This window comes from Apus apus, chromosome 2 (genome assembly GCF_020740795.1).
Source record: "Apus apus isolate bApuApu2 chromosome 2, bApuApu2.pri.cur, whole genome shotgun sequence".
NCBI classification, from domain to species: domain Eukaryota; kingdom Metazoa; phylum Chordata; class Aves; order Apodiformes; family Apodidae; genus Apus; species Apus apus.
The window spans coordinates 28459655-28484281 of NC_067283.1; the positions used below are offsets into that span (position 1 = coordinate 28459655).

Sequence of the window (24627 nt, forward strand, 5' to 3'; positions counted from 1 at the left end):
AACAGAAGAGTTGGTGTCTGGCTCCTGACTACAAATAATTGCCATGCATAAACCACAATTATTCTTCATCTGGTTAACTATTAAGAAGACGTAGTCACCTCCACTGCTAGTAGCCAAGCCTTGGTTTCCTCCTCCTTCCTCACTATTCACTTGTCACTATAACAGTTTGATGCAAATACAAGATAAAAAAGAAAAAAAATAGTTTTGCTTTTTCTTCCGTACACAGCCAAACAATACATATGTAAACAATGTTTAAAAACAGAAAGTAGAATTCACAAGTGATTAAATTCTGCCTTCTTTCCTAGAGACACTTAGCAGCTATAACAATTTTGTTCCCATAAGGGAAATCTCATAGTCCAGTTGACTACATCAGCAAACTGCAAAATTTTGGGTTTTCATCATTCATAAACCCTGTGAGCCCAGTGAAGAATCAGAAGCGATGGAGCTTGTGCATGTGGTAGCAAAAAAATAACAGAAATATACATATGTTTGAATGACTACAAGACTGATGTATGGAAGCTCACCAAAATTCAGGATTGTAATATCAATCTTTTAAAATGCTTCTAGATATTACATTAATTCAAATGGCTATTACTTTCCTTTAAATAAACTCTGTAATTGCCTTCAGCCCTCTTGCTATTTTCAAGTCTCATACACCCATGAAGCTTTGCAAGTTAATGGATACACCTCTTTTCTTCAACTGTGATGCCTTTGTACCTTGGAGACAAAAATTAATAAATAAATCTTAAAAGACACTTTAATGAAACACTCGATTTTTCTGACATAGTTTAAGAAACATTTTCAATTCATCTTTGCTTTCCTGATATGCAGAAACACAAGTTAAATTTCTGCATATAGCTTGTTTATTTCTTTAAGAAAATACACCATTTTGGCCAGTGTAAGATACAGCACCGACTGATCAGCAATGTAAGTTATAGATTAAAAATATGCTAGTGCTTATTATGTAAATATTTCTAATTTTTAGATCACATTTTGGAAATCTGTATCGCAAACACTGCAGTTGTATCATCATGGGATGTGTAGTGTTTTATCTTCATACTGTGTATGAGCATTTATTAATTGTTTCAATTTCTTTAAAATACTTGCCCCATCTCTAGCAAGTTATGTGCTGACTAAAAATGGTATTGGCATTGTATATTGGACTTGATAAAGTAGAAAAAAAAAATATCTGGACTCCTGTAGTTTCAACTGGGAGAAAGTGAGGCTGCATGAAAGCTAAACCGCTGCTGTCTTCCCAGTTTTTTACGCATTGTTCACTGAATATGCCTGCACATCTAGCAGCCACATTATAGGTTTTACTAAATAGCTTTTAAAGAAAGCAGTACAGGTGTGAGCAGTGGCATGTAATTAAAGATTAATGTAAAGGAACAGCACCAGCATACAGTACTAAGATCAGCTAGTCAATGGCCCAACTCCACCAAATTATTTCTGCTGGCACCAGGAAAGCATCTAGATCTAGTCCCTTGGGAGGCTGCCTTGAAGGATAAAGGAGTCCAGGAAGGCTGGACATACTTCAAGAAAGAAGTTTTAAAGGCATAGGAGCAGCCTGTCCCCTTGTGGCAAAAAAACAGCAAGCAGGGTAGGAGACCAGCCTGGCTAAATAGGGACATTTGGCTGGACCTTAGGAACAAAAGGAGAGCCTATGACCTTTGGAAGAAGGGACAGGTCACTCATGAAGTCTATAAAGATGAAGTGAACCTATGCAGGGTGAAAATAAGGAGAAGGGCCTAGAGAATAAATCTTATGAAGAATGCTTGAAGGAGCTGGGAATGTTTATTTGAGGAAGAGGAGGCTGAGGGGAGACCTCATCAGTGTCTACAGCTACCTGAAAGGTCATTGTAGAGAGGTTGGTGCTGGTCTCTTTTCACAGGTAATTAGTGACAGAACAAGAGGGAATGGCTTCAAGCTGCAACAGGGCAGGTTTAGACTGGACATTAGGAAAAAAAAAACTTAACAGAAAGAGTGGTTAGACACTGGAATAGGTTGCCCAGGGAGGTGGTTGAGTCAGCATCCCTGGATGTATTGAAGGGTCGTTTGGATGTGGTGTTGGTGGATATGGTTTAGGGGAGAACTTTGTAGAGTAGGGATGATGGTTGGACTCGGTGATCCCGAGGGTCTTTTCCAACCTGAATAGTTCTCTGATTCTATCAGTTTGGTTCTTCTAGGAGCTATCAGGTAGAGAGTGAAAACCAGGAACCAAGGGTCAGGTAGACCTTAAGTCATCTGAGCACAGATATGTTGACATAAAAAGAAGAGAAACATCACGGATGATGAAAGAAGAGCAGAATGCTTTCTACTCGAGATGTCACAAGAAACTTAGTTGCAAGGAAATGTTTAATTAAGTTACTTTGGTGAGTGACTGTCAGCACTGAAGCAAAGGAATACAACAGGAGATTATGTGACAAAACAAAGAAGTCATCTTTCACTATCCTGCAGAAAACCAAAAAGCTATTGCCACAGTTACACTTGGATAAGGAACACTTGTATAAAACAGGGATGAACTGAGTAACATTGTAGTTAGCTAGCTGGGAAAGATCAGAACTTGATTTGACACAAGCTAAGAAAAGTCAGCAGTGGGAAACTTCCCCAAAACGGGTCCAGATGCTGGAAAAGAGAACAGTGGATGTTATGAAGAGTTACCAATTCCTGCTGCAGCCACTTAGGGAATGATGAGAGATAATCAGCTTAGTTTGAAACAAAGAAAATTTACATTAGGTGTTGAGAACAACGCTGTAAGTATTCAAGCCTATAAATTACTGGAATATCTCTTAGGAATTTTATTAATTTTCCCTCCCTGGAGACTGAAAGGAAGAAATGAGACAAACACATTTACTGTATTTCATGCTGCTTCACTGGACAAGGTTGGACTAGAAAATTACTCCCATAGTGCTGTATCTGTGATGCTGTCTTGACTCTACATGTACCTGAATTTTCTTCCCGCAGAGGACTCCAGTATAACCAGGACGACAAGAGCACACGTTAGGCAACACACACTTGCCTCCGAACAGACACTTCTGGTTGCACACAGCTAAACAAGAGAGGTACGTAGTCAAGGACACAACTTGGTGAAGGAAAAGTGGCTACTATGTATACTTCTGCTAGGAGCTGAGAACTCCTTAGCTATTTTCACAAGGAAACACAGCTCAGTGTTAAGATGAGTTCACACTCATGTGGAGCCAGCAATGTTCTTATGCCTATTCTATCTCCCTTGTGCTTTGGTGTATGGCAACTGCATGCTGCCATGGTCCCAGACTACCACTGTATTCTGGAGGGCTTCAGAACAAGCAGAGGAACTTCTACTTTTTATCCTGCCTTTGACACAGATTTGGGTTAAAATACAACCAAGGTATAGGACTTCTAGGCACTATGCATGGCTGAAGCTTGCTTAACTGTGCTGAAGCAAGAGGTTTCAGGTCACATCATTCTTACCAGTTTGACACTGGATTCCATCCCACTGTGGAGGACAATGGCACAAACTGGGTCCGATACATTCCCCACCGTTCTTACATTCCTGAAGACAGATTGCTGCACAGATATCACCAGAAAATTTGGTTATATTCCAAGTTATTACTTTCACTTATTATTTACATTTCAGGATGTCCACCAAAGGTTGAGTGATGTCCACACACAAGAGTCACAACATCTTCACTGAATATCGGTCTAAGATCAGCAGGATACTAAAGAAGAGAAGCAACCAGAAACAAAAAGCCCTACAGCCAAAGCACTCATTGAGATGTTCTAATGCATCACAGATGGCTGCAAAAGCCTGAAATACTGAAAGAAGTCAGCACCCCTAGCTTTTTTTTTCCAAATTTACCTTTCAAAATCCCACACTTGAGTGGGAGATCTTTTGTCTGTCATGCAACTTAACATACAGTGAATCAACTCATGAACATTTGATCCGAAGTTATTTTCCATGACCCATTTTTCTGCACATTTGTCCTTGCTTATTAAGCCATAACCTAAACCGCTATTATGTATCATTGGTTAATTGACTATTTGATAATCAGATCTCTCTTCCACAGTGTGCAAGTGTATCTCACTCCTGTCAATATGGGTAATATTTTTTTCAATAAACTGTCCAATAATTAGAGAAAGTAATACAGGGAAAATTGTTCTTTCTCCATGCCATTAGAGAGCTCATTGGCCATATTAATATCTGGGCCTTGTGTAAGTATTATGAGATGCACTTAACACATCACCTACCCGATTTTTACCATCCATCCTCATGCCGATTTTCATGCAAACTGTACTTTTATCCATACTGCCACCTTTTATTCATGTACCATTAATATCTTCATTAAGTTACAATATGACCCACAGCTGTTCTACCATCACAGTCCTATTTTTACCTTTCCTAAAGAGCCTGTGCCCATTGCATCTTCTATTCCAATTATTTTCCCCAGTGTTTCCACAATTTTCCAATCTTTCACTGTACTTCCTTTTCTATTATAGCTGCTTTTATGCCCTACAGCACAAACTGAAATTCTTTCACTTCATTGACTCAGCTCTTGTAGAAAGATTTATTTAGACAAGAATTAAGAAAGAATCAAATATTATTTCCAATACAAGAATTTAAAAATATTTTGGTCTCATGATTTAGCCTAAGAACTGAATTGTATTAGTTCTCGACCCTAAATTTTGCTGCCAAGTTATAGACCATTATTTTTTCAGTGTGTGTATTTTCTTGAGTTCTTTGGCACTAACTTCATATTACTTATGTGGACTGAGTTGTCCTTTAGTCATGTATTAATTTTAAGACATGGTTCTCCTGTTAACAAGATACTTACGAGTGTTACATCTTTTTCCTCTCCATCCTGAAGAACAAGAGCAAACGTTTGGCCCTACACACCTTCCTCCATTCATGCACCTTGGCTCACAGACACCTTAAAATCAAAAAACATCTGCTGTTTAATATATTTAACTGATCACAGAAAAGTTTATTGGTTCCTTTCAGATCTTGGAAGGATTTTAACACTGGCTTACTTTTTTCACATCTTTTGCCTGTGTACCCTTCAGGACAAGTACAGACATTATTTCTCATGCAATGACCACCATTCTTACAAGGCGGGCTGCAGACAGCTAAAAGATACAAACAGGAGGAAAAGGTTGTAGTTTGCATTTTGTTTGACTTTGCAATATACTTCCAGGGAATAAGACTGCAACACTAAAATTCTGATAGCTTATAACAGACATTCAGCACTATCAGGCCAGGCCAGGCTCATAAAAATCATATTAATATGGAGTGGTGCCTATGTCTACAGTAAAGAAAAATCATAATAAAAGGGGTCAAGGTAGGCAATGCTATGTGTGCATGAGTAACCAGACTACATAATATACAATGGAACTGTCTGAACACTGTTCAAAAGTTGAGTGGGGGAAAAGGCAAATTTTGAGCTTCCCTTCTCCTTGGACATTCACTGATTCAGCCATAAAATCTAAAAACCAAAGTAACCTCTGTTTTTCACTACTTCTCAGGTACGTGACTTGACTGTGAATTTTGTGTCTTAAACCAACGTCTTCCCACAGATTTTCTTAGAAAGGCAGAAAAGAGGGGAGGGGGAAAAAAAATTACCATTTTGACAACGGGCACCAAAGAATCCATATGGACAGATGCAAACATCTGGCTTAGTACAGGAACCACCATTGAGACACACAGGGTCACACATCGCTGCAGAAACAGGGTCAGGAAGAATGGGAAGCATTAAATCCAAATAAAGTCCACAAAATATGTACTTCTGTTGCAAGGACAGGAATTAAACACCTAAGATAACTGCAGGCAATAGCATTCACATGAAACCTATACTCAGAATTTTAGGATCAGTATTCAACTTTCTAGAGGTGTTGATGGCAGCTGAACTAACATGCAGAGACAAGGGGGAGTAAGGGGGCTCTGCAGCAGGAAGCAGCCACCCATCATTGCTGAGCCAAGCTGTTCCAGATTTCAAACTATTGGGGAGGATGCTCTCCCAGGAACATGGAAATTGCAGGAGTGTTACCTGTACTGCATGTAGGTCCATACCACCCAGGTTTACACTGACAGATGTCTGGAGTAAGACATTCACCACCGTTTTCACAGTGCCTGTTGCAAACCACTACCATCCAAGAAGATGGACAAAAAGGGGGAGAAAGAGATGGGAAGGGGAGAAAAAGAGATACATTCCAAATTATGCTTGATTAATTTTTCAGTTCTTTCCCAAATATTAACACTGGAAATAACACACAATTCCACTAGTTGAAGAGGAATTGCTGCATATCCAGTCTCAAAACCATAAAAAGCTAGCACCTTTATAAAGGTAAATAAAATGTCCTTCCATGTGTGGTTGTATTCAGTGTTAAGAATCTAGAAAATTTCAAATAAATTCTAAAAAAACTAAATTAAATGTAATGCTAAGAGACAAATGGACCACGTTCCATGATGGATTTGATGGGCTCCAAGAAAGTTCACTCAAGTGTCCTCCATCACTTTACTAAGAGCAGCTGTATACATAGAGTGACTTGAGACTAACAAGCAAAGACATTAAAATACCATGGACGTGGAACACTTCTCCAGGACAACATCTCATTCTCTTTAATATTGCTTAACAAAGAGCAGCATTTTTTTGTGTGTGTGTCATAGTTGAAACTAGAACAAGAAAGACTGAGAATGAAGAGTCCTGGGATTTGAGGACTTTCTCATTTGGGGTGAATAATGCAGTGGCACGTTCAGCTGAATGATATATAAACAACATGTCTAAATTTGGAATCTCTGAATGATAAAAATTACCAGTATGAAACCTACCCAAAATTTGGAATTGCCAAACTGCATCATTTAGAATTCAATATGTAATAGAAAATTTATGTGAGAATAATTCCAATTTTTCAGCTACAGTCACAGCAAATTTTCCAACTTTTATGTTGGACAAAAAAAAAAAAAAAAAGACTCCATAATGTTATTCTGAATTCAGTTTTCATGTATCCCAGTTTCTGTGACCCACCCTTCACTGATACCAACTTTTGTATGTACCTCTGAGTTTAACCAATTAAAATTAATTTAGAGGTTAAAAAGCTGCAATGATATATTAAACATCTGTGTTTGTTCTGAAGGTATTATCACACGCACAACATGTTCAATGCTTGCACATGGGTGAATCATAAATAATAATCTATTTGAATTTTTTATAGTACATTATGTTCCAAAGTTACATGCAAATACTATCTAACTAATGCTTGAAAAGCCCAAGTATGGGAGCCTTCAAAGAGGCACAGGTATTATGTCATTTGCTAGCATCAGTCAGAATGCATAAAAAATTTAAAACATAACTTGTCTTCTTGCTCCTGAAGAACAGGAGAGATGTTCTGTATTCTCCCGTTATGCTTTTTCGCTTACTTGTATCACATCTTGGTCCCACAAAACCGTATGGGCAGGTGCAGAGATTTCTGGCCAAGCATGTGCCTCCATTTTGACAGGGGGGTTTACAGTGTGCTGCAGATACAGAATTATGCTGTTCAAGAAATCACCTCTAAAAAGATGCATGGATTGGTTATGTTTTAGAAAAAGGGAAATGTTAATAATTGACAGTGAACAAAGCACTGCAAATAAAATAAGGAGACGTATGCAATGCCTTTTGACAAGAATAAGTAACAAGAAGAACTTGACTCCCAGCAGAGTACACAGAGTCCCAACACTGGTGGTCATCCTGAAGAAATCTGAGACAATTTCCAGACACGACTTCCACTGTTTGGGAGTGTTCAGCTTTGAGGCATCTGCATTCACTGGTTAACTCCACTACTCTACTGTGAATTTAGGAATATCCAATTAAAAGCAACATTTACAGTACATATCAAAAAAGCAGGGTATATACCAATATGTTACTCTGGGAGTTCTGTTAATGTAGAAGTATAATGAACACACTTCTTTGCTGTCTGAATGGACAATTGTGAAAGTTATTTACAGCATCATTTGGGTATTTATAGATTCAAAAGCAAAAAATATTCTGTTTACCTTCCTCACAAGCAGAGCCACTGTATCCTGGTAGACATTCACAGACATTTGGCTTAATGCACTTCCCATGGTTTTTGCAATCGGGTCTGCATACAGCTGTGCAAAAAAATCAACAATGATCTTCAAATCATTAATTTGTGGATGTGAGTTACAACAGGCTAAATCAAAATGCAATACTCACCAGCCTGACAGTTATAACCAGCATAACCAGGCTTGCATTTGCAAATATTGGGTGCCGCACACTCCATATTTTTGCCACATGTTTGTCTACATCTTGCTGAAAGGCAATGAAGGAAACAAAAAAAAGGAATAAGCAAAATGGAAGTGGCATTTCAGCACAACTGTGTCTCACCTAACATGATGAACAGATCACAGAGAACCCATCATGTCCCTGCCCATAAGTAGGGAGCTTGAGATACAGCAGAAAACTATTTTAAGTGCATTCATACAACTAAAAGCCTGTAGGTTATACCAACATTAATAATGAAAATGAGAAAATGCAATATTTTATGCACTTCACTGACCACACTGCAGTAATATACTTTCAAGTTATAAAGATGTCACAAGATTCTTTTCTGCAAAGCATTTAGTGCAGCTATTTGTAATACCTCTGCAAGTGATGCCATCTCCATAATAACCATAAGGACAATGACCACATTTGATGCTTCCATCCTGACTTGGCTCACAAGGTACACCAGGAAAACAGTGCAAATTGATACAAGTTGCTCCTTCAGGAATCACTATTTCACTCAGTTCTTCAGGAAGCACTTTTGGTGGAACAGTGACTTCAACAAGGACAAAAGGTAAAGGACTTGCTTTATGCTTGGCTAACAGGTGCTGAGCTCTGTAAGTATTTTCACCTTTGAATTCTTTACTTGGCAAAGAAAGCCCTTTGCTTATATTTATCTTGTTGCTACCAAAAGTCTTCCTGCTGGTCTCAGAGTAACTGTAGGCCTCAACTTGTGCCCTTGTTTTTTTCTCAGGTGATACAGCATGGGTCCTTGAAGGTGCAGTCATCACAGCATGTACTGAAGGACTCGCTTCCACGTCAGCAACATGACCACTGATGGCACTGAGAGCATGAGCAATGCTCCCAGGGAGAGCAGGCTGTACAGAAGCACTTCTCTGAGAAAGAACCGACTTCCAAACAGTGATTGCTTTTACTGTGGAGGCTGGTGGAGTGCTGCTATTGATAATTTTTGTAGAAATAAATCTCTCAGGGACATCTGTAGAACTGGGAATATAGCTTGAGATGCTTAAAGCCTTCTCAGATGATGAGTGTTGAAAACCTACAGCATGTTAGAAAAGGAGGGGAGAGGGGGAAAAGTACAGGAAGATTATGAGACTTTTTTTCCTTCTGACAGGTGGAACAGAAAAATGCACAGGTCACTTGTTCTGTGCTTCAGGAAGTCTCTCCATGAGCTACATCAGAATATATGTACGCAGTAGAACTTAGGTCCTAACTGGCAGAACTGGAGAAGATTAAAGTATTCTGGCTATGTCCTGTTCCACCCTCATCACGGCATTTTCATGGATAAGGAAAAAGCATCGTGTATATGGGGCAGATAGCAGAGATTTTCCCATACTGGGTCAATAAACAGCTTTACTGTCAGAGCAAATTATGTTGCTTCCAACTAGATAACTGAAACAAGAGTTTAAAGAAAATATATTGCTTATGGTTCACTAGCATGTCTAAGTGCTAGTAATAAGCCTAGAGTCTAGAAATAGATATTTAAGAACGAGTATGTACATGTTTATACTTACTGAGACACCATTGACAGTATTTTAGGTAAATAATCCACCACCTTGTAGCAAAAGTATTACCATGCTTTGCTCTCCAAACTGTTTTATCAACTTTCTCACAGCTTCTCCATGTGTTTAATTAGTAGGATGTTTCATGAGACCAACTCAGCCCCCTCTTTGAAAGAAGGGCAAAATGAAGGAAAATCTCTTCATATTCTGCCCAGGAAAAAAAGCAGGTGGTCTGGTGGGTGGTGGAAAGCAGTAAGGCACTCTAATCCCAGAATGGCAGAATGCCATAAATCGGCTTTTAGCATTATGAGGCAGAGGAGAAATGAAACTGGAAGAGATTACCCAGTCTAACTTAAGTTCTGTACCCAGCCCTGTTTAGGGCAATACGAAAAAACAGTCTAAAAAAAGTCAAACTGTACTGATTCTTATTACAGAGTGCTGTCTCCAACTGCTGAAAAGGAAACCATTCCACAGCTGATGAATAATCATCCAGCACTGGCATGGGAGTGAGAGAGTTTTCCTCCCCCACTAACAATTCAGAGATAAAAAGGCACAAGAATTTCCTGCAAGGAAAGCCTCAGCAGGCACAGAGCTGGAAATACCAGCAACAGCCTTTACAGAATTCTGGAATTAAAGACATTCACTTGCCATATCCTTCACCTTTTCTTTGAGTTAAAGTAGGAAATTGGAATGCAACGTAATGCCATGAACTTTTGCTTATCTCATATAACAGATGTCCCTATCCCCATGTGACCTATTTTATGTCACTGGTTAGTCACAAAAACAAAAGGCAACAGTAAGAATGTCATACATCACACGGTCAATAAAATTACTTGATTGACCTAAGGGATTTGTTGATACTGACATTTCAGTCTCATTTTTCAGATCAGAATACAACCCCAGTAATAAATTAAATTGAATCAAACTGAAAAAATAGTGAATAGCATAAAACTGACTAGAACCTTTATTTGCCAGCTATATTCTTATCAGTATGTGAATCAGACATTCCATTTTCTTCATGAAAAAATCACCTTTATTCCCTCCTACTTCTTCTGTGGAATCCTTCCTTTCAACATTAGTATCTTCAAGGCTTTCTAAAAACAAAAGATGTGAAGGCACATTAGTAGTTACTTTGGTTTCAACTGCAAATAAATTACAGTTAAAAGTTTTAATACATAAAAATGACTCAAAATTCAGAAAGCAGATAAAGAGTAAAAAATTTTTCTGAAAACTTTTCCATAGAGTATTTTTAAAATATAAGTTATTCAGTAATTACACTGAAAATAAATGTTTGGGTATCTTATGTGGCAAGTGTCTCGATTCTATGTTAAGCATTCTAATAGAAAAATATTTTGTCAAAAATTACTTGTATTATTGAAATAATGCAGAAAAGTATGTTTCATTGTATTCTACTCTGATGGAAAAGACTTGGGGTATTTTGTATCTATTTTTTCTAGTCACCTGAAAAAGTGTTTTACAACTATGTGACCCAGTGCAGTCTGATGTTTTCACCAACTCAGATTCTGTCCCAGCCATCAACAGAGACACACAGTCCTCTTTTGCTGACAACTGAAAATAGTTCTAAATTACTGTTAGAGAAATTAAGCACAGCCAAAGATATTTTATATGAATGACAATGAGATGATAGCATTTTTCTTAAAACCAAATAATTTTACCGTAACACAACTTCCCATTTCCTTGCAGATTATTTGGGCATGGACCACAATAGTATGAACCAAAAGTATTGAAGCAAAATACTCCAGGGAAGCAAGGACTGGATACACATTCATCTACATCATCTTGACAATTTTTACCTGCATTGAAATACAGATACATATATTTTTACAATATTGTGTCTCCAGATGTTGACAGTATGTTTATAAAAGATAAAGGTGGAACCTATGCAGGTGCTGAAATACAAAAAGGGCATCTTTCAAGTGAAAAAATGTATCTCAGTATATGTAATAAGTACAGCTGTCTAGCTGTACATGTTTTCATCTTATATAGAGTATCTTGCTTATTGTGGAACATGGAGAAGATGGGCTGTGGGGACTACATGTTTATCTGCAGGCACCGGAAGAATCACTCTATAACCAAACTCATCACTCCTGTGTTTCACCATGTTGGGTTTACCTCTGCAGAGGAAAACAATGGAAATTTGCTCTCATAATAGAAACAATCATTGCATCCATGCAAGAAAAATCTTGAAGTACATCATACAGAGTTATCACTACACCATAACAGTTCTTCATAGTCTAACAGTAAGTTATTAACAGTCAAAAATTTAAAAAAGAAATGGTAGACATAAAATTAGAGTGTCCTGTTTATCACTAAATGTGATAAATATATTTAAATAAAGTAGCAATTTACCTTGAAGTTCAGGTGGACATTCACAGTAGTAGCTGTTTATTCCATCCACACATCTGCCAATACCACACTGGTTAAGTTTACAGTCATCAGTATTCACTTGACAGAGATCACCTTCAAATCCAGCCACACACACACAAAGATATCTTCCACTTCCAGGTGGGAAATTAATGTTTGTCACACATGAGCCATTATTTAGGCAATCACATGATTTTACACTGACCTACAAGATATGCCCAATAAAAGTTTTTTTTTTTAAATGAACTAGCAATGCATTTTGTAATTAGATATTTTGAACATCTTACTAGTATGTGTCATTTTACTGTAACATTCATTACCTCTATTTCTACCTTAGTCTTTGCATTGCAGTCATCTGTCAGTGAAAATGTTAATTTTTGGGGATTCACTGACAAAGCTTTCCACAAAAGTAGACCCGATGGGGAAAGACTGGCACCTTCTGGACCAGAATCCAAAGTGAAATGAATAGCAGAGCCCTCTGGATCTGAAGCCAAAAACTGATATACTAAGTCTTCTCCATAAAAAGTCTGTAGCATACCCTGAAAAGTTTCAAGCACTGGAGGCTGGTTGTCTGTAACAAAGGACATATTTTCTCTTTTAAGCAAAAGTTGCAATGAACGTACAATTAAAAAGCAGCATATATTTCTGTTAAGGAAGTCACCTGTAATTACTTCTCTTGAATTCTGGTGTCATTTGAATAGCACAGGAAAAACACATCATAACTGTAATAACATAACCAAGAAATTACTAATACCGCACAAAAGTTTGTAAAGATGCACTGCATCTGTACATAGACAGAACTCTGAACGTATCAACCTCAAACTACTATATTTTAGCTATGTGGAGGTAGTTTGCAGATGAAAGTGTAGGAAGCCACAAAAACGAGAGGTGATTGCTGCTTCCTCTAAGAAATGAGCAGACATTGTTAAGCAATACTTGGGAATGGGCTGTAGTGACTATCTTAGCAAAACTGAGCATGAGGTGATGGAATAAGCCATTCACTGACTGTTCTATGGAAGGATTTCAACCACACAACAACTTATTCTCTTGTAAGATATTTAGATGCTTGCATTGTTGAGCTATAACCTATCTGGTATGAGTAACTAGATTTCTAGAGACACCAGGTGAAAATAAACAATCAAAACCCCAGCATGAGGATGAGTTCTGTGAAAGAGAGAGCCAGAAGCCCTGAGGAGTGTATAGGTTTGGAAGCTGGAACATAGGAAGATTATAAGATTGCTAAATCTTGAATTACAATAAAGTGATCACTCTAGGCAGGAATCCACCCACTGTGGCAGACACCAAGAGGGAGCAGAAGCTGTAATCAGTGTCCCAGCAGCTAGATTATGACACCCTGTTCCTAACATCATCCAATCTGGAGAAGAGGTTGTGCTCCTTGATTCTGGGGAACTGGCTCTGGTTTATGCTCATCTCTCACTTCTGACTTTGGCAATACTGAATTCCAGTTTGTGGCTGTAATATAGAAAGCCCTGGACTCCCTGACTGCTGGAGGAGTTTAATTTCATTAATGTTTCATTCTTTTGGAATAGGTATAGCTACTTTGACTTTCAGTAGAAGTCTGAAATAGGAAAAGCTTGAGCAAGACAGGCACCACAAGTCCCGCTCATACAGGATGCTTCCCAGGTCAGGCAGAGTCTTGCTCTCACATTCACCCATGAAAACACTGATAGAACTCCTGTACTTGAGATGTTATGGACCTAGGTTGATGGAGCAGGCTGGATGCCTACCAGTAAAGCCCCAAGAGACTTCTCATTTTGTGAAGGAAATGCATTTATATATGCCAAGATCTGAGCCAGAAAAACTGTAACTTGCTAGGCTAGAACTTTGTACTATGGAGAAGGAAAATGATTAATCTAGATTGGGGTCTTCTTTTCATAGTGTGGTTGTACTTTCAAGCATTTGTGTAGGCCACCTCTCCATGCCACTGATGTGAATTTGTCCAAGTATTAAGTGGTTAAAAAAAGATGACATGCCATTTAATTCCATTTCTTGTGTCCTCCTCTTGTTTGGAATTGGCATAATTTGCAGGAAATTATCTTTTATTCCTAAATGTTGAAGACAACATCTGTGGATAAGGCCAGACCAAGTATCAAAAGACTGCTAAGTGCTAATTAGACTGAGAATTGTTAATTTTCATCAGTTATTTGTGATGGCTACAGGGCAGAAGAAAGCCTGACTTTTACATATATGGTCTGGAAAACAAAATATCATTTTCAGAAATTAAAGAAGAAATGTCAGTTGAAAAACAAGATCAAATTACAAACTGAAGTAGTGGGTACTGAGCTTTAAAAGAAACACTCAACTAGTTAAGCTTAAATTTTAACTATTTCCATAAATTTTAAAAAATTAGTAGATTTTCATCTTCTTGCTATGAAAAAAAAAGTCTCTTTAGAACTTACTTTCAACAACTGACCATGTTAACTTTGATATGTCAGGTCTGCACAGTAGGCAAGGGCTGGTTGGATTTGTGTCACCTTCACCATAACAGAGTCCATCTATGTTGCAGGTTTTTTCCTTTTAGAGAAATTACAATGTGACAGATTAATTTTTGGTTATCAAAACAGTAAATCTAAATGAATCTGTAATGCACCAAATAAAACCTAATCTATTCTGCATTTCCAATAAGCAACTACGTTTGCTTTTAAACCTAAACAACTCAGTGTGTTTGGTTTTATTTGGTAATTATAAATTGGGCTTTTCTTTTGATTTTGTCTTCAGAATTGCCTCTTCCCAGGTTCTCCTTCTGTGCTAATCACTTTTGTGCATGGAAAATCCCTGATGGAAACAACAGCAGGGTGTGTTCTGCTGATTTTTCTAGCCTTTTTTTCTGCCAGAAAATGTCCACATTTTCCCAATAAACGGAGTAATGAAATCTATACCTTTAATGTACATAACGCAGATTCCTGTGGTTCACAAGTCTGACAGGCTCCATCATACAATATAACTGTTTTAGAGTTGCTATAAGTAAATCCGTCATTAGAAATCTGTAAGATGTATGGTAAAAATGGATTAATCCATACAGATATCAACATATCATGTGTGGACCACTAGCATGATATTCAATTCCTTGATAGACACATACATGTAGCTCTGTTGACATTATTGACTCAATCTGTATGAGATCTCAGATACCCACCTTGCAAAAAGATTCATGCATTTAAACTGGGCTCAACTCAATTTTCCCATACATGTGTCTAATGTCCCTTGAAATGCTCTCAGGTAACTACCTGAAATTTAACTTCTGCTCCTGAAGAACGTGTATGTCTATAGGTCTTAAGTTGTATCTACCAGTCCTCTTGCAGGACAGCACTCTCAAAGAGCACTCAACACTTAAGCTTAAGTGAAACTGAGACCCCAGGTTAAACAAGCTGAGTTCACCCTTAGTACCATTTAAAAAAAAAAAAAAAAAAAAAAAAAAAAAGGAAAAAAAAAATAATTTCTACGTAAAATATTTTCAACTTAATAGGAATATCTGTAAGTGAATAATTGAAATTTCTGCAAGTACCTTTATTTGCCATCTGGCAATGGGTTTGTCATCAACCAGATCCATGATATCAGACTGCTGGCCATCATTTGGCAACTGACAGTCAACAGTCCTGGCATTTCGGAAGGCACCTGGCATAGTCTGAGGTTCTCCAGGAATCCATTGGCTATCACCATACTAAATGTTAAGACAGAGAATCTGTTTTCCAATTAAATGCTTTACGAAAATATTTTTACCAGAGAAAAACTACATCTTGCACAGTGTTTGAACACATCTAATGTCTCTGGACCAGAATACAGGGGGAAATATTAAATGCCATTACTTGCACACACAGATTTCTACCTAAGCCTTTTACCGTGGAAGAAAAGGCAGAGAAGTGTTTCCTGCCCCGTGGCACTTTGGCACGGCATTGCCAAGGATGAACAGTTCTTCCATCTGGAGAGCAATGGCAGGGTTAAACAGTGGGTTTAAACAGCCCTGATCTGATGTATCACCATCTCTATTCCTCTCCATCCCTGCTCCCAAGAGAGGACAAGTTTTAGTGGAAGGAACAGATGACATTTGTTTGTAGGGCTCAGATACCATTCTGGGTGCTGGGAGATACTGGCAGTTAGCCATTAAACCCTTGCCCAAGCCAATAGGTTACACCACTAACTCTGCAAACTTTTCTTTTAAACAAAAGTAATCCAAGGATCTATCTTCAGACTTCAAGATAACAGAACAGGGATGATCATACTATTTAACTGAAGTACTGATATGGAAGCAGGGAGAAACATACTGAAAATAAAGTCAGATAGAAGTAAGAATCCAGACAAAGAATGAAGTGAGCAGCAAGATCAAAATAATTTTGAGCTTGCCTAGGTTTTACTGAGCTGGCACGTTTTTTGTTACTGGAGCCAATAAATAAATTTATTCAATCCCAGTCCTGACGAGTCATCTGCTGATAAGGCCTTGTTCCTAGATATAGGAGCTATTTTTATGCCAACCAAACACTTAGTTTTTCTTTCACCCTATACTCAGTTAAGAAATTGACAACAAGGGTGAGTAAAGATGTAAAAATATAACAGCAAAGTGTTTCTAAATAAGTAATTTTGAGAGCATTTAGTACCTTAACCTTTGAAATGTGATGCAGTCTTTTCTCCAGATACCTCTTGTTATTAGCTGGAGGCAAGTTTAGATAGTTTTTTCAGAAACATATTAATATTTCAAAAAAACAATTACAAAAACTTCAGTTCTACCAGTATTCTATCTCGTTAGGTTCATAGAAAAACTTACTTTCGCAATTCAATATAAGCAAGAAGGAACTAAAACTGTATTTTGTTTTAAGGAGATTAAACACACTCTCATCCTTTACAAAAAATCTAAGTAAAATCTAGGTCTCTGTAATCACAGGTTCCTTGGCCATGTCCTACCCAAACCTCTATTAAGTGATGTGCAGTAATCCAGTATCTGTGAGGAACTTCAACACAAAATTCTCTGAATCAGCTCTTTTAGCATCTTGCACAAGACTTATGTTCTTGCTAACATAGTAGTACCACCCACAGACAATGGATTTGATTTAATTTTTCAAAGGTGAAAAAATAAAAAATTCAGTGTGTATCAGCTCTAAACTCTACCAACATGCCACTTCTATGAAATCTGGATCATTTAAGTTTAATCTCACAATCTGTGGAATTCTACGCTATTGCAAATTCATTGAAGATTGCACAAAGACAGCATTACTCTGGCCTGAAAATTAAACAAACAAACAAACAAAACAAAACAAAAAATCAAAACAACCCAAGCATTTTTTCTTTTGTATTTTGATGGAAAGAATTCTCAGCTTCCTCCTCAACTGCTGGTAACAGCAATGGTGTCCATTTGCTAACAAATAGAAAAGTTTTTGTACTTAGGACTCAAATACACTCTCACAAAGAGTGCCATATCAGAATATCTTGCCATGAGTTAAAACTAAGACATTTCAAAGTGTGATAAGTGAATTGCCCATGATTTTCTCACTGTGAGACTGGTCTAAAAGTCTTTTAAGGTAATTCAGTGTCAACTTACTCTTGACTTTATCATTTTGAGCTAACTTGCAGATGAGTGGATGCACGTTTTGTTTCAAGAAAAATCTTTAGTTAGCATTGCTTAATTTGTTAATCATTCCAGCATCTGCTGGAACTAGCTAAGAAAACCAATATTGTCTCAGTAACAGAAGTTTCCCATTGTATGGTTTCCCTTTCGCCATCCCTGCCCCATAATCACATCAATGAAACCCAATTTTACTTTGAAGATTTTTTTATTCTTGTGTCTAATATGACATAAAACCTTGTAATTTCAGATTCTTTATCCCAAGCTAACACTTGTAAACTGCTTGTAAATTTGACTTGAGCAAATTCTGAGTAACAACAGTCTCTTTATACAGATTCCTCTTAGTTTACAGTGAAACATTTTTAATCTCCTGTTCAAACCTGAGGTATAGAGCTGACACATATAATTAAAAAGCCATGGTATTTGGCCCCCAGGAAATGGACAACACATCAAAAATGCCCTTCTCTTTTTCATAACAGATTTATTATGTTTATAAAAGGCCTATTTCAAGCATTAGATTTGAGACAGAGATCTAGTAATGTCTTTAACCTTGCTGTCCTTCAAAGAAGTGGTACTTCAATTCCTCTCCATAAACACTTAAAAAACCCCAAAATTATGTACTGGTTTTTACTAATAGGGCTGCTCTGGCCCTTTTCTGATGGATAGCTGCCTTATGCTGTTATGTCCCTCTCAGCTGCTGAACATTCCCATTATACTTTTGTGTATTTTTCTAATGGCAATCTTGAAAAGACTCGAGTGTCTGCTGCAAAGTGCTCAGTGCCTTTGATTTTAGCTTCTACTTAAGCATTGGGTTGTACTCACATCAACAAATAATACATTAGGCATTTTTTTTCCTCCTCTTTCTCTGGGCAGTTTAAAATGTAATTGTTACTATTCAGGGAGACCTACCTGTAATTTGATAATTTCACATTTCAGATTCAATGACTCCCTGAAGCCATGTCCAAAAGCTCTCACTGATGTGCAGTCAAACTGTCGAATATCACACAGCCCAGCATTCTCCAGCTCTGTAATTTCTGGAGCCTGATCTTCAAAGTAGAGATTAGACAATGAATCTCAGTACATTAACTCGTTCGTATACACTGACATTAAGCAGTATGCCTCTTTCTCTATCCAACTAAGAAAGCTATGCAAACAATGAAATCTGAAGCCAGCTGAAAAAAGACATAAACATAAATATTTTAATTGATAAAATGAATCTTAACTTTAACACTAGGCTCTTTGTTTTCTCTTAGAACTTGAATATTATGGAGGAAAGAAAATATTCATCTGATAACAAACACCTGTGAATATATGTTTTGCTTTCGCATCTATGGTTCTCTATACCACACTCGCATAACAAAATCTAAATAAAACTCAGATCCTAATAACAGGAAGGTTACAGCTATGTAATAATATATAATGGCAATTTTTGTTTAAAGACTAAACAAAAACATCTCAAGTAGAAGTTCTTTCAGGAAATAAATTAACAAAGATTAGAACACTAAAAATAGTTTTTATGAAGCAAAACTAGTTTTACTTATTATTATTATTCTTTCACCTCTTGCTGTTTGTTTTTAAGTATGTCAGTAAAAAACAACATTGAAAAACAAAGTATTAACAGGTTTTGTTTTGAAAGGGGTTTACTTTTGTAGTACTTTTCATATTTTTCCAGTGTACCTGCTTAACTGAATGTTTAGTGAATGTCTTCTTTACTGAAAAAAAACCACAACCCTGCCCAGCTCTATGTGCTGCATCTCTTTTCACCATCAATTCTGCTCCCAGCACATCCAACAGTTAGTTTACACAGATATAATATCACCAAAGAGAAAAACATCCCACTTACAGTTAATAAACAGGATTACAGAGACTATAAAAAATTAGGGAATGGATGGATGTAGCAGATCTTCCCTGAAGAAGATAGCATGTGAAGACATTGCTAATCTCTTGAGGCAATACTCTGGATTGGAAACTCATGGAGTCATAAATTGTTTACATCTGCCATACCAGAAGCTAAACCCATGTTTTGCCCTTCAGAATGAAGAAGACTGAATAGAGAACAATTATGGCTGTATTAATCTGGAACTAAACTTCTGCATAATGAACAGGGCCACAAAGGGAATACCTGCCAGGGTGCAAACGGAGGAGAGAAAGGCAGCAAAATAAATGTATGTTGCACAAACATTGAGAACATTATTTAAGTATATCTCTTCCCCTCCCATTCCCTCCTCCAGACTTACCAGACAATATGCTGCAGTCATATGAGCTGTAGCCTTGAAAACATGCACAGCCCCATTCTGTGCATTCCCCATTACCACTGCATAGATGGGGACACCTTAGTGCAGTAAGAAGGCTCTCAACCAACCCTGCAAGTTCCAGTCGGTTGTAATATATTTCTTCTAAAACTCTCTTCTCACATTCATTCTCTAGAAGAGCTAAGGAAGCTTCTGCCCAACTGAGGTCATCTTTCAGGAGCAAATCTTTAACACACATATTGACTGCATCCTCTGTTCGCTGGCCAAGAAGCTCACCACAAGACCTTCCTATAGTGGAGTTAGCTATTGCCTGCTGGCAGAGAAACAAAGCCCTAACCTCGGTGAGGCCAGAAGGTGTCGGCCAAGAAGGAAGAAACTTTTGGTCTTTGTCAGTGGCATGGTCCTCTGGAAAAAAATAACTATACCCCTCTAAGCCTGTCTGGGTAAGGCTTTGGAATAGAAATACTGGTTGGTATTCAAAATAATTTTGGCGTTTCCCTCTATTTGTAAGAGACTGACTTTTGTGAAGATGACCAGTATAACGATGAGAATTTCTTTTAATGACTGAGCTTGAAGTTCCTTCTTTTTCTACACCAGTACTTCCCACTGAGGTTGCAGAGACATGTGTGTTTCCTAATGATGTTTTGTGAAGTTTGCTTTTATTATCCTGCCTCTGTAGAAGTGTGAATGAATCTATTTCATGTGCAGATGAACGTTTCTTTAAGCCTCTGACAAGATCAAGAGGACCAAGATACTCAGCAGTGACATCCAGTCCTGGTATCAAAGAAATAAATCTACTGTTTTCACTATCTTTACAAGACAGAGGAAGTTCTGATACAGAAAGTCTGTCAAGTTTGTTCACTGATCGATATAATCCATCATCTTCAAGTGTGCAGTCACAGAAGACTATTTTTCTAGACGACGTTAAAGAAGCAGGTGTCTTGTCAAACAAGCTCTCTCCTGGCGGAATTCTTGAGAAGAAAGAAGAAGATGACACTGTATCAGAACCTCCTTGCCTATTTTCATTGTTTCAGTAAAGCATTAATGTTTTTTTTGCTTTTTGTTGATTCATACTTCTTCAGCATAAATCACAGAATCTGCAGCATGCAGATTTATTTCAGGACCCCACTTAAATGACAAAACCATAAGAGCAACTTGCAATAGAAGAACTGAGAGGAGTGGATCTTTTCTGTGTACCTTGATATTTTGTTCAACACCTACTCAAACTAATCTTAGGTTGTATTACTTAAAAACGAATCTGGCTCTTCAGCTTCAATTTGCTTTAAAACTAATAATGGAAAGTGCTGATGACATTTTAACATTAATTTTGAAAGTTAGGAAGATTTTTTTTTATTATTTCAATGAGTCTTCAAGACTGCAAAAGAAAGGTTGAACCATTTGACTTAAACAGAAGTATTTTGATACCTCCATTCCTTCATAAAACTGAAAAGAGCATCAGCATGGGTTGGGATTTCCACTCCATTTGCAGTGTGGTAGTCATTCTCTGCACTTCCATCAAAGGTGCCACAAAGTCCCACTGTATGTCTATAATCTGCACTGGGTGCCCTCAGTGTTAGGCTCATTCCCCATTCACTCACATCAGCACGAACAAAAGCTCCAGAAGAAAACAAAACCTAAAAAGAGATTGATGATACCATAATGAAAAACAGTGTTTTTCATTTTACCTAGTAAAAGCAGGTATGTTTGTTAGCAAGGAACAAGTGGAAAACATCAGACATATAAAGACATCCTGTTAAATTCTGGCTCTAGATATTATGAATTAGACAGGTTTCATTATTTCTTCTGCTCATGAAGCCCTGTAAATAGACCCTGTGCATCTCAACCTTAGCAGGCAGCTAGTTGGTGCACTATAGGTCCATAAACTTCATCCATCATTAGCAGGTGAATTGTCAAAGGTCAGTGACTGCAAAACCACAGAGAATTAAAGAACAGCTGGACTGCTCATACTTCACATGCTAGCAAATGGAAAGGGATGATTCCAGCAATATTAATAAGATTCTTTGGCAGAACCTTTCTCAACTTTTCATCAGCTACATGACTCGATGTGTTATTAGCTTAATATAGAGTCCCTTTCAACCTGCAAAGCTGATCCCAAATGTTCTAGACAGCTTAAAGTTGTTTAAATTATTTAGTATTTAATTTTAGACAACTTTAAAAATCTCTCAAAAGAAATACTAGAAGTCTCAAGAAAAAAATCCATCACAAATTTTAAGGCCATTTATTATCTTGCTGTACAAATTTGAGCAAGTCACTTAATTTTTATGGTTCCTCAGTATTCTTTTAATTTCTCTATTCCCTAATGTCATCTTAATATCTGAGGTCTTCAGATGAAGTGTTTCAGAGAAAAGATCAATATTTAAAATAGTCTTATACCAATACAAACACCCAATTTGAAAAGGCTTATCTGTTTTTATGGCTTGCTTTTCAGACCTATAGAGTGATAAAAGAGCAGTTGAGGGCTTCATTTTTACATTCTACTTCATTTGTAGTTCAGTGGAGTCCTGCAGTAATTCCATCTACAAAACACTAGAAAAAATTACAAAAGCAAATGTGAATGTTTAACTGAGGGCCAGATTCTCCAGATAAACCATCTACACTTCTAAGTCTGTGGATGTCATTTGGCAAACTTCATTATGTGCATGCCCAGCCTTCCTGTGTGACACTGGCAGGAGCAAAACAGCACAGTGAGATCTCATTTTAGAACCTAAGGCTCCTAAATAAGTGATAGTGAATTTGAAATCCACACTTTCCATGCAAGGGTTGTGTACTGTCATTGACAGCATGGCTCCAGAAAGGTATGCATATTGACACCTCCTTATTTTTGAGGACAACACCCTTCACTCACAAGCAAAACACTGGCCAAAGGACTATGATTGTAAAATAAACATTATGCTACTGCTTAATTGCAAAAAATAAGGAATGTTTTAGTTCTTAAGTTAGTGTGAATTCATAAAAATGACTGCAGAGATAACCATTATTGTCCTGGTGTGAGCCAGGATTAAGCCAATTTTTCTTTTCACTGATTTTTTTTTCCTTCAGTAAGCTTTCTTGTAACTAGCAACTGTGTGTTCTGCTAGGCTGATAAGACAGTGGAATGTTTTTCTAACTACTGAGGCTTCAAGGTTACACCTTCACTCCGCCGGCTCAGACACTACGGGGAGATCTCTGACCCCCCCGTGGGAGGCTGAGTTAGACAGACAGCAAAATTGGCCAAAGATATTCCATTCCATATATCTACGTAAGCTCAGAGGAAGGACAGAGATCTTAGAAGACAGCTTCCTCCTTCTTCTCGCCGCTCTCTTCCGTCCATGGCCGGCGTCCGGGGAGGACTCTGCTCATCCGTCACTGCCGACCCTTAGGCTCGAGCTCTCCTGACCCTCATAACTCTCCGCTTTCTCCAGCAGCGGCTCCGGGATTTCTCGGGACTCTTGCCAGTTCAGGGGAGTGCTGTGGGAGTTGCTGGGGGTGGGGGGAGGTGAGAGGCTTTTGCCCATATCTGAATATATCTGTATATAATTGTATATATTTTCTTGTGTGATTCATTAGTGTTTTAATTAAAGCTGTGTAGTTTAGTTTTCAATCCAGCCAAGTCTCTCTCCTTTTCTCTCTCTCCTTCCCTGACTGGGTGGGGGGGGGGAGGGGATCGAGAGCATTGTTGTCAGACCTGAGTCAAATGGTGACAACAATTTAATTGGCGCCCAACGTGGGGCTTGATTTTAAGCCCAGATTACACATTTTCATCAATTGGGAGTGTCCAAAATTCCATCTCTGAGGGGAGGAATCCCTCAGATAGCAATGAGCAATAATTCTGCTGAGTGTCCTGACGGATTGAAAACTGAACAGACACTTGCTGCAATGAATCTACTGGATCTGTTTCCGAACCTGCAATTGTACATGTGGTATGTAGCTGAGGGCATTCTGCTCTTTGTAGCTGCTCTTGTGATTCTTTTGTGGTTTATTGACAGAACTGTAGCCATAATCAACCGTATCATTACCAGCCTAGTGATCCTAGGGATGATGATACTGTTCTCTATGGGGTCACTGTATGTGTACGGTTACACTGCTAGTCCTATTGGTACAACTCCTAAAGTGAATAGAACGGTCCATGTTGGTAACAGCAATAGCTGGTTCAATTTTACCTCTCCATATTCTCTCAAGCTGAATCTCCCAGCTCTTGATGTGAATAGCATGGTTGCAGTGGGGATGTTTTTGCTGAATGTTTATAATATATTGTGGATGCGTAGGACCAGATGTTGTTCTGCTCACTGCCACTCCCCCACAGGCAATGTTGCTGCCACTGCTGCTGCCAACATCACTGCTGCCAATACCACCACTCCTGCTGCTACAAAAACAACTGCTTCTACAAAGAAAAAGCCTGATCCATCGCGAACCAAGCTAGTTAACCCTGTGACTAGGAGCAAGGCAAAGACAAAAGCAGCAGAAAGTGAGGGTGAGGAAGAAGAGGATCCTAATACAGTTGATGGAGCAGGTGCCTCTCAGACAGAGGCTGACGGTGAGGAAGGGAAGGATTCTAAATCAGATGATGGAGCAGGTACCTCTCAGACAGATAAAAAACCAAGCCACTCTCAAGCAAATAAAAGAACAGCAGGTCCTCCTCAATCAGATGACGACGATGA

General features: G+C 38.0%; 1 protein-coding gene across 1 annotated transcript in view; it reads right to left on the minus strand.

Moving 5' to 3' along the window:
* Positions 1-566: 566 nt before the first annotated feature.
* VWDE (von Willebrand factor D and EGF domains) overlaps positions 567-24627 on the minus strand; it is a 41873-nt gene continuing 17812 nt past the window's right edge. Inside the window, exons 10-30 of the mRNA XM_051610467.1 lie at positions 21395-21603; positions 19955-20940; positions 18627-18763; positions 15669-15824; positions 15043-15147; positions 14563-14677; positions 12463-12713; positions 12128-12347; positions 11434-11571; positions 10789-10851; positions 8614-9294; positions 8187-8282; positions 8006-8101; positions 7391-7486; positions 6021-6116; positions 5597-5692; positions 5008-5103; positions 4812-4907; positions 3451-3546; positions 2946-3049; positions 567-717 (exon numbers count right to left, since the gene is read on the minus strand). Coding sequence (XP_051466427.1) covers positions 697-717; positions 2946-3049; positions 3451-3546; positions 4812-4907; positions 5008-5103; positions 5597-5692; positions 6021-6116; positions 7391-7486; positions 8006-8101; positions 8187-8282; positions 8614-9294; positions 10789-10851; positions 11434-11571; positions 12128-12347; positions 12463-12713; positions 14563-14677; positions 15043-15147; positions 15669-15824; positions 18627-18763; positions 19955-20940; positions 21395-21603 — 3954 coding nt within the window. The 3' untranslated portion in view covers positions 567-696. The remainder of the gene's footprint in view (positions 718-2945; positions 3050-3450; positions 3547-4811; positions 4908-5007; positions 5104-5596; positions 5693-6020; positions 6117-7390; positions 7487-8005; positions 8102-8186; positions 8283-8613; positions 9295-10788; positions 10852-11433; positions 11572-12127; positions 12348-12462; positions 12714-14562; positions 14678-15042; positions 15148-15668; positions 15825-18626; positions 18764-19954; positions 20941-21394; positions 21604-24627) is intronic.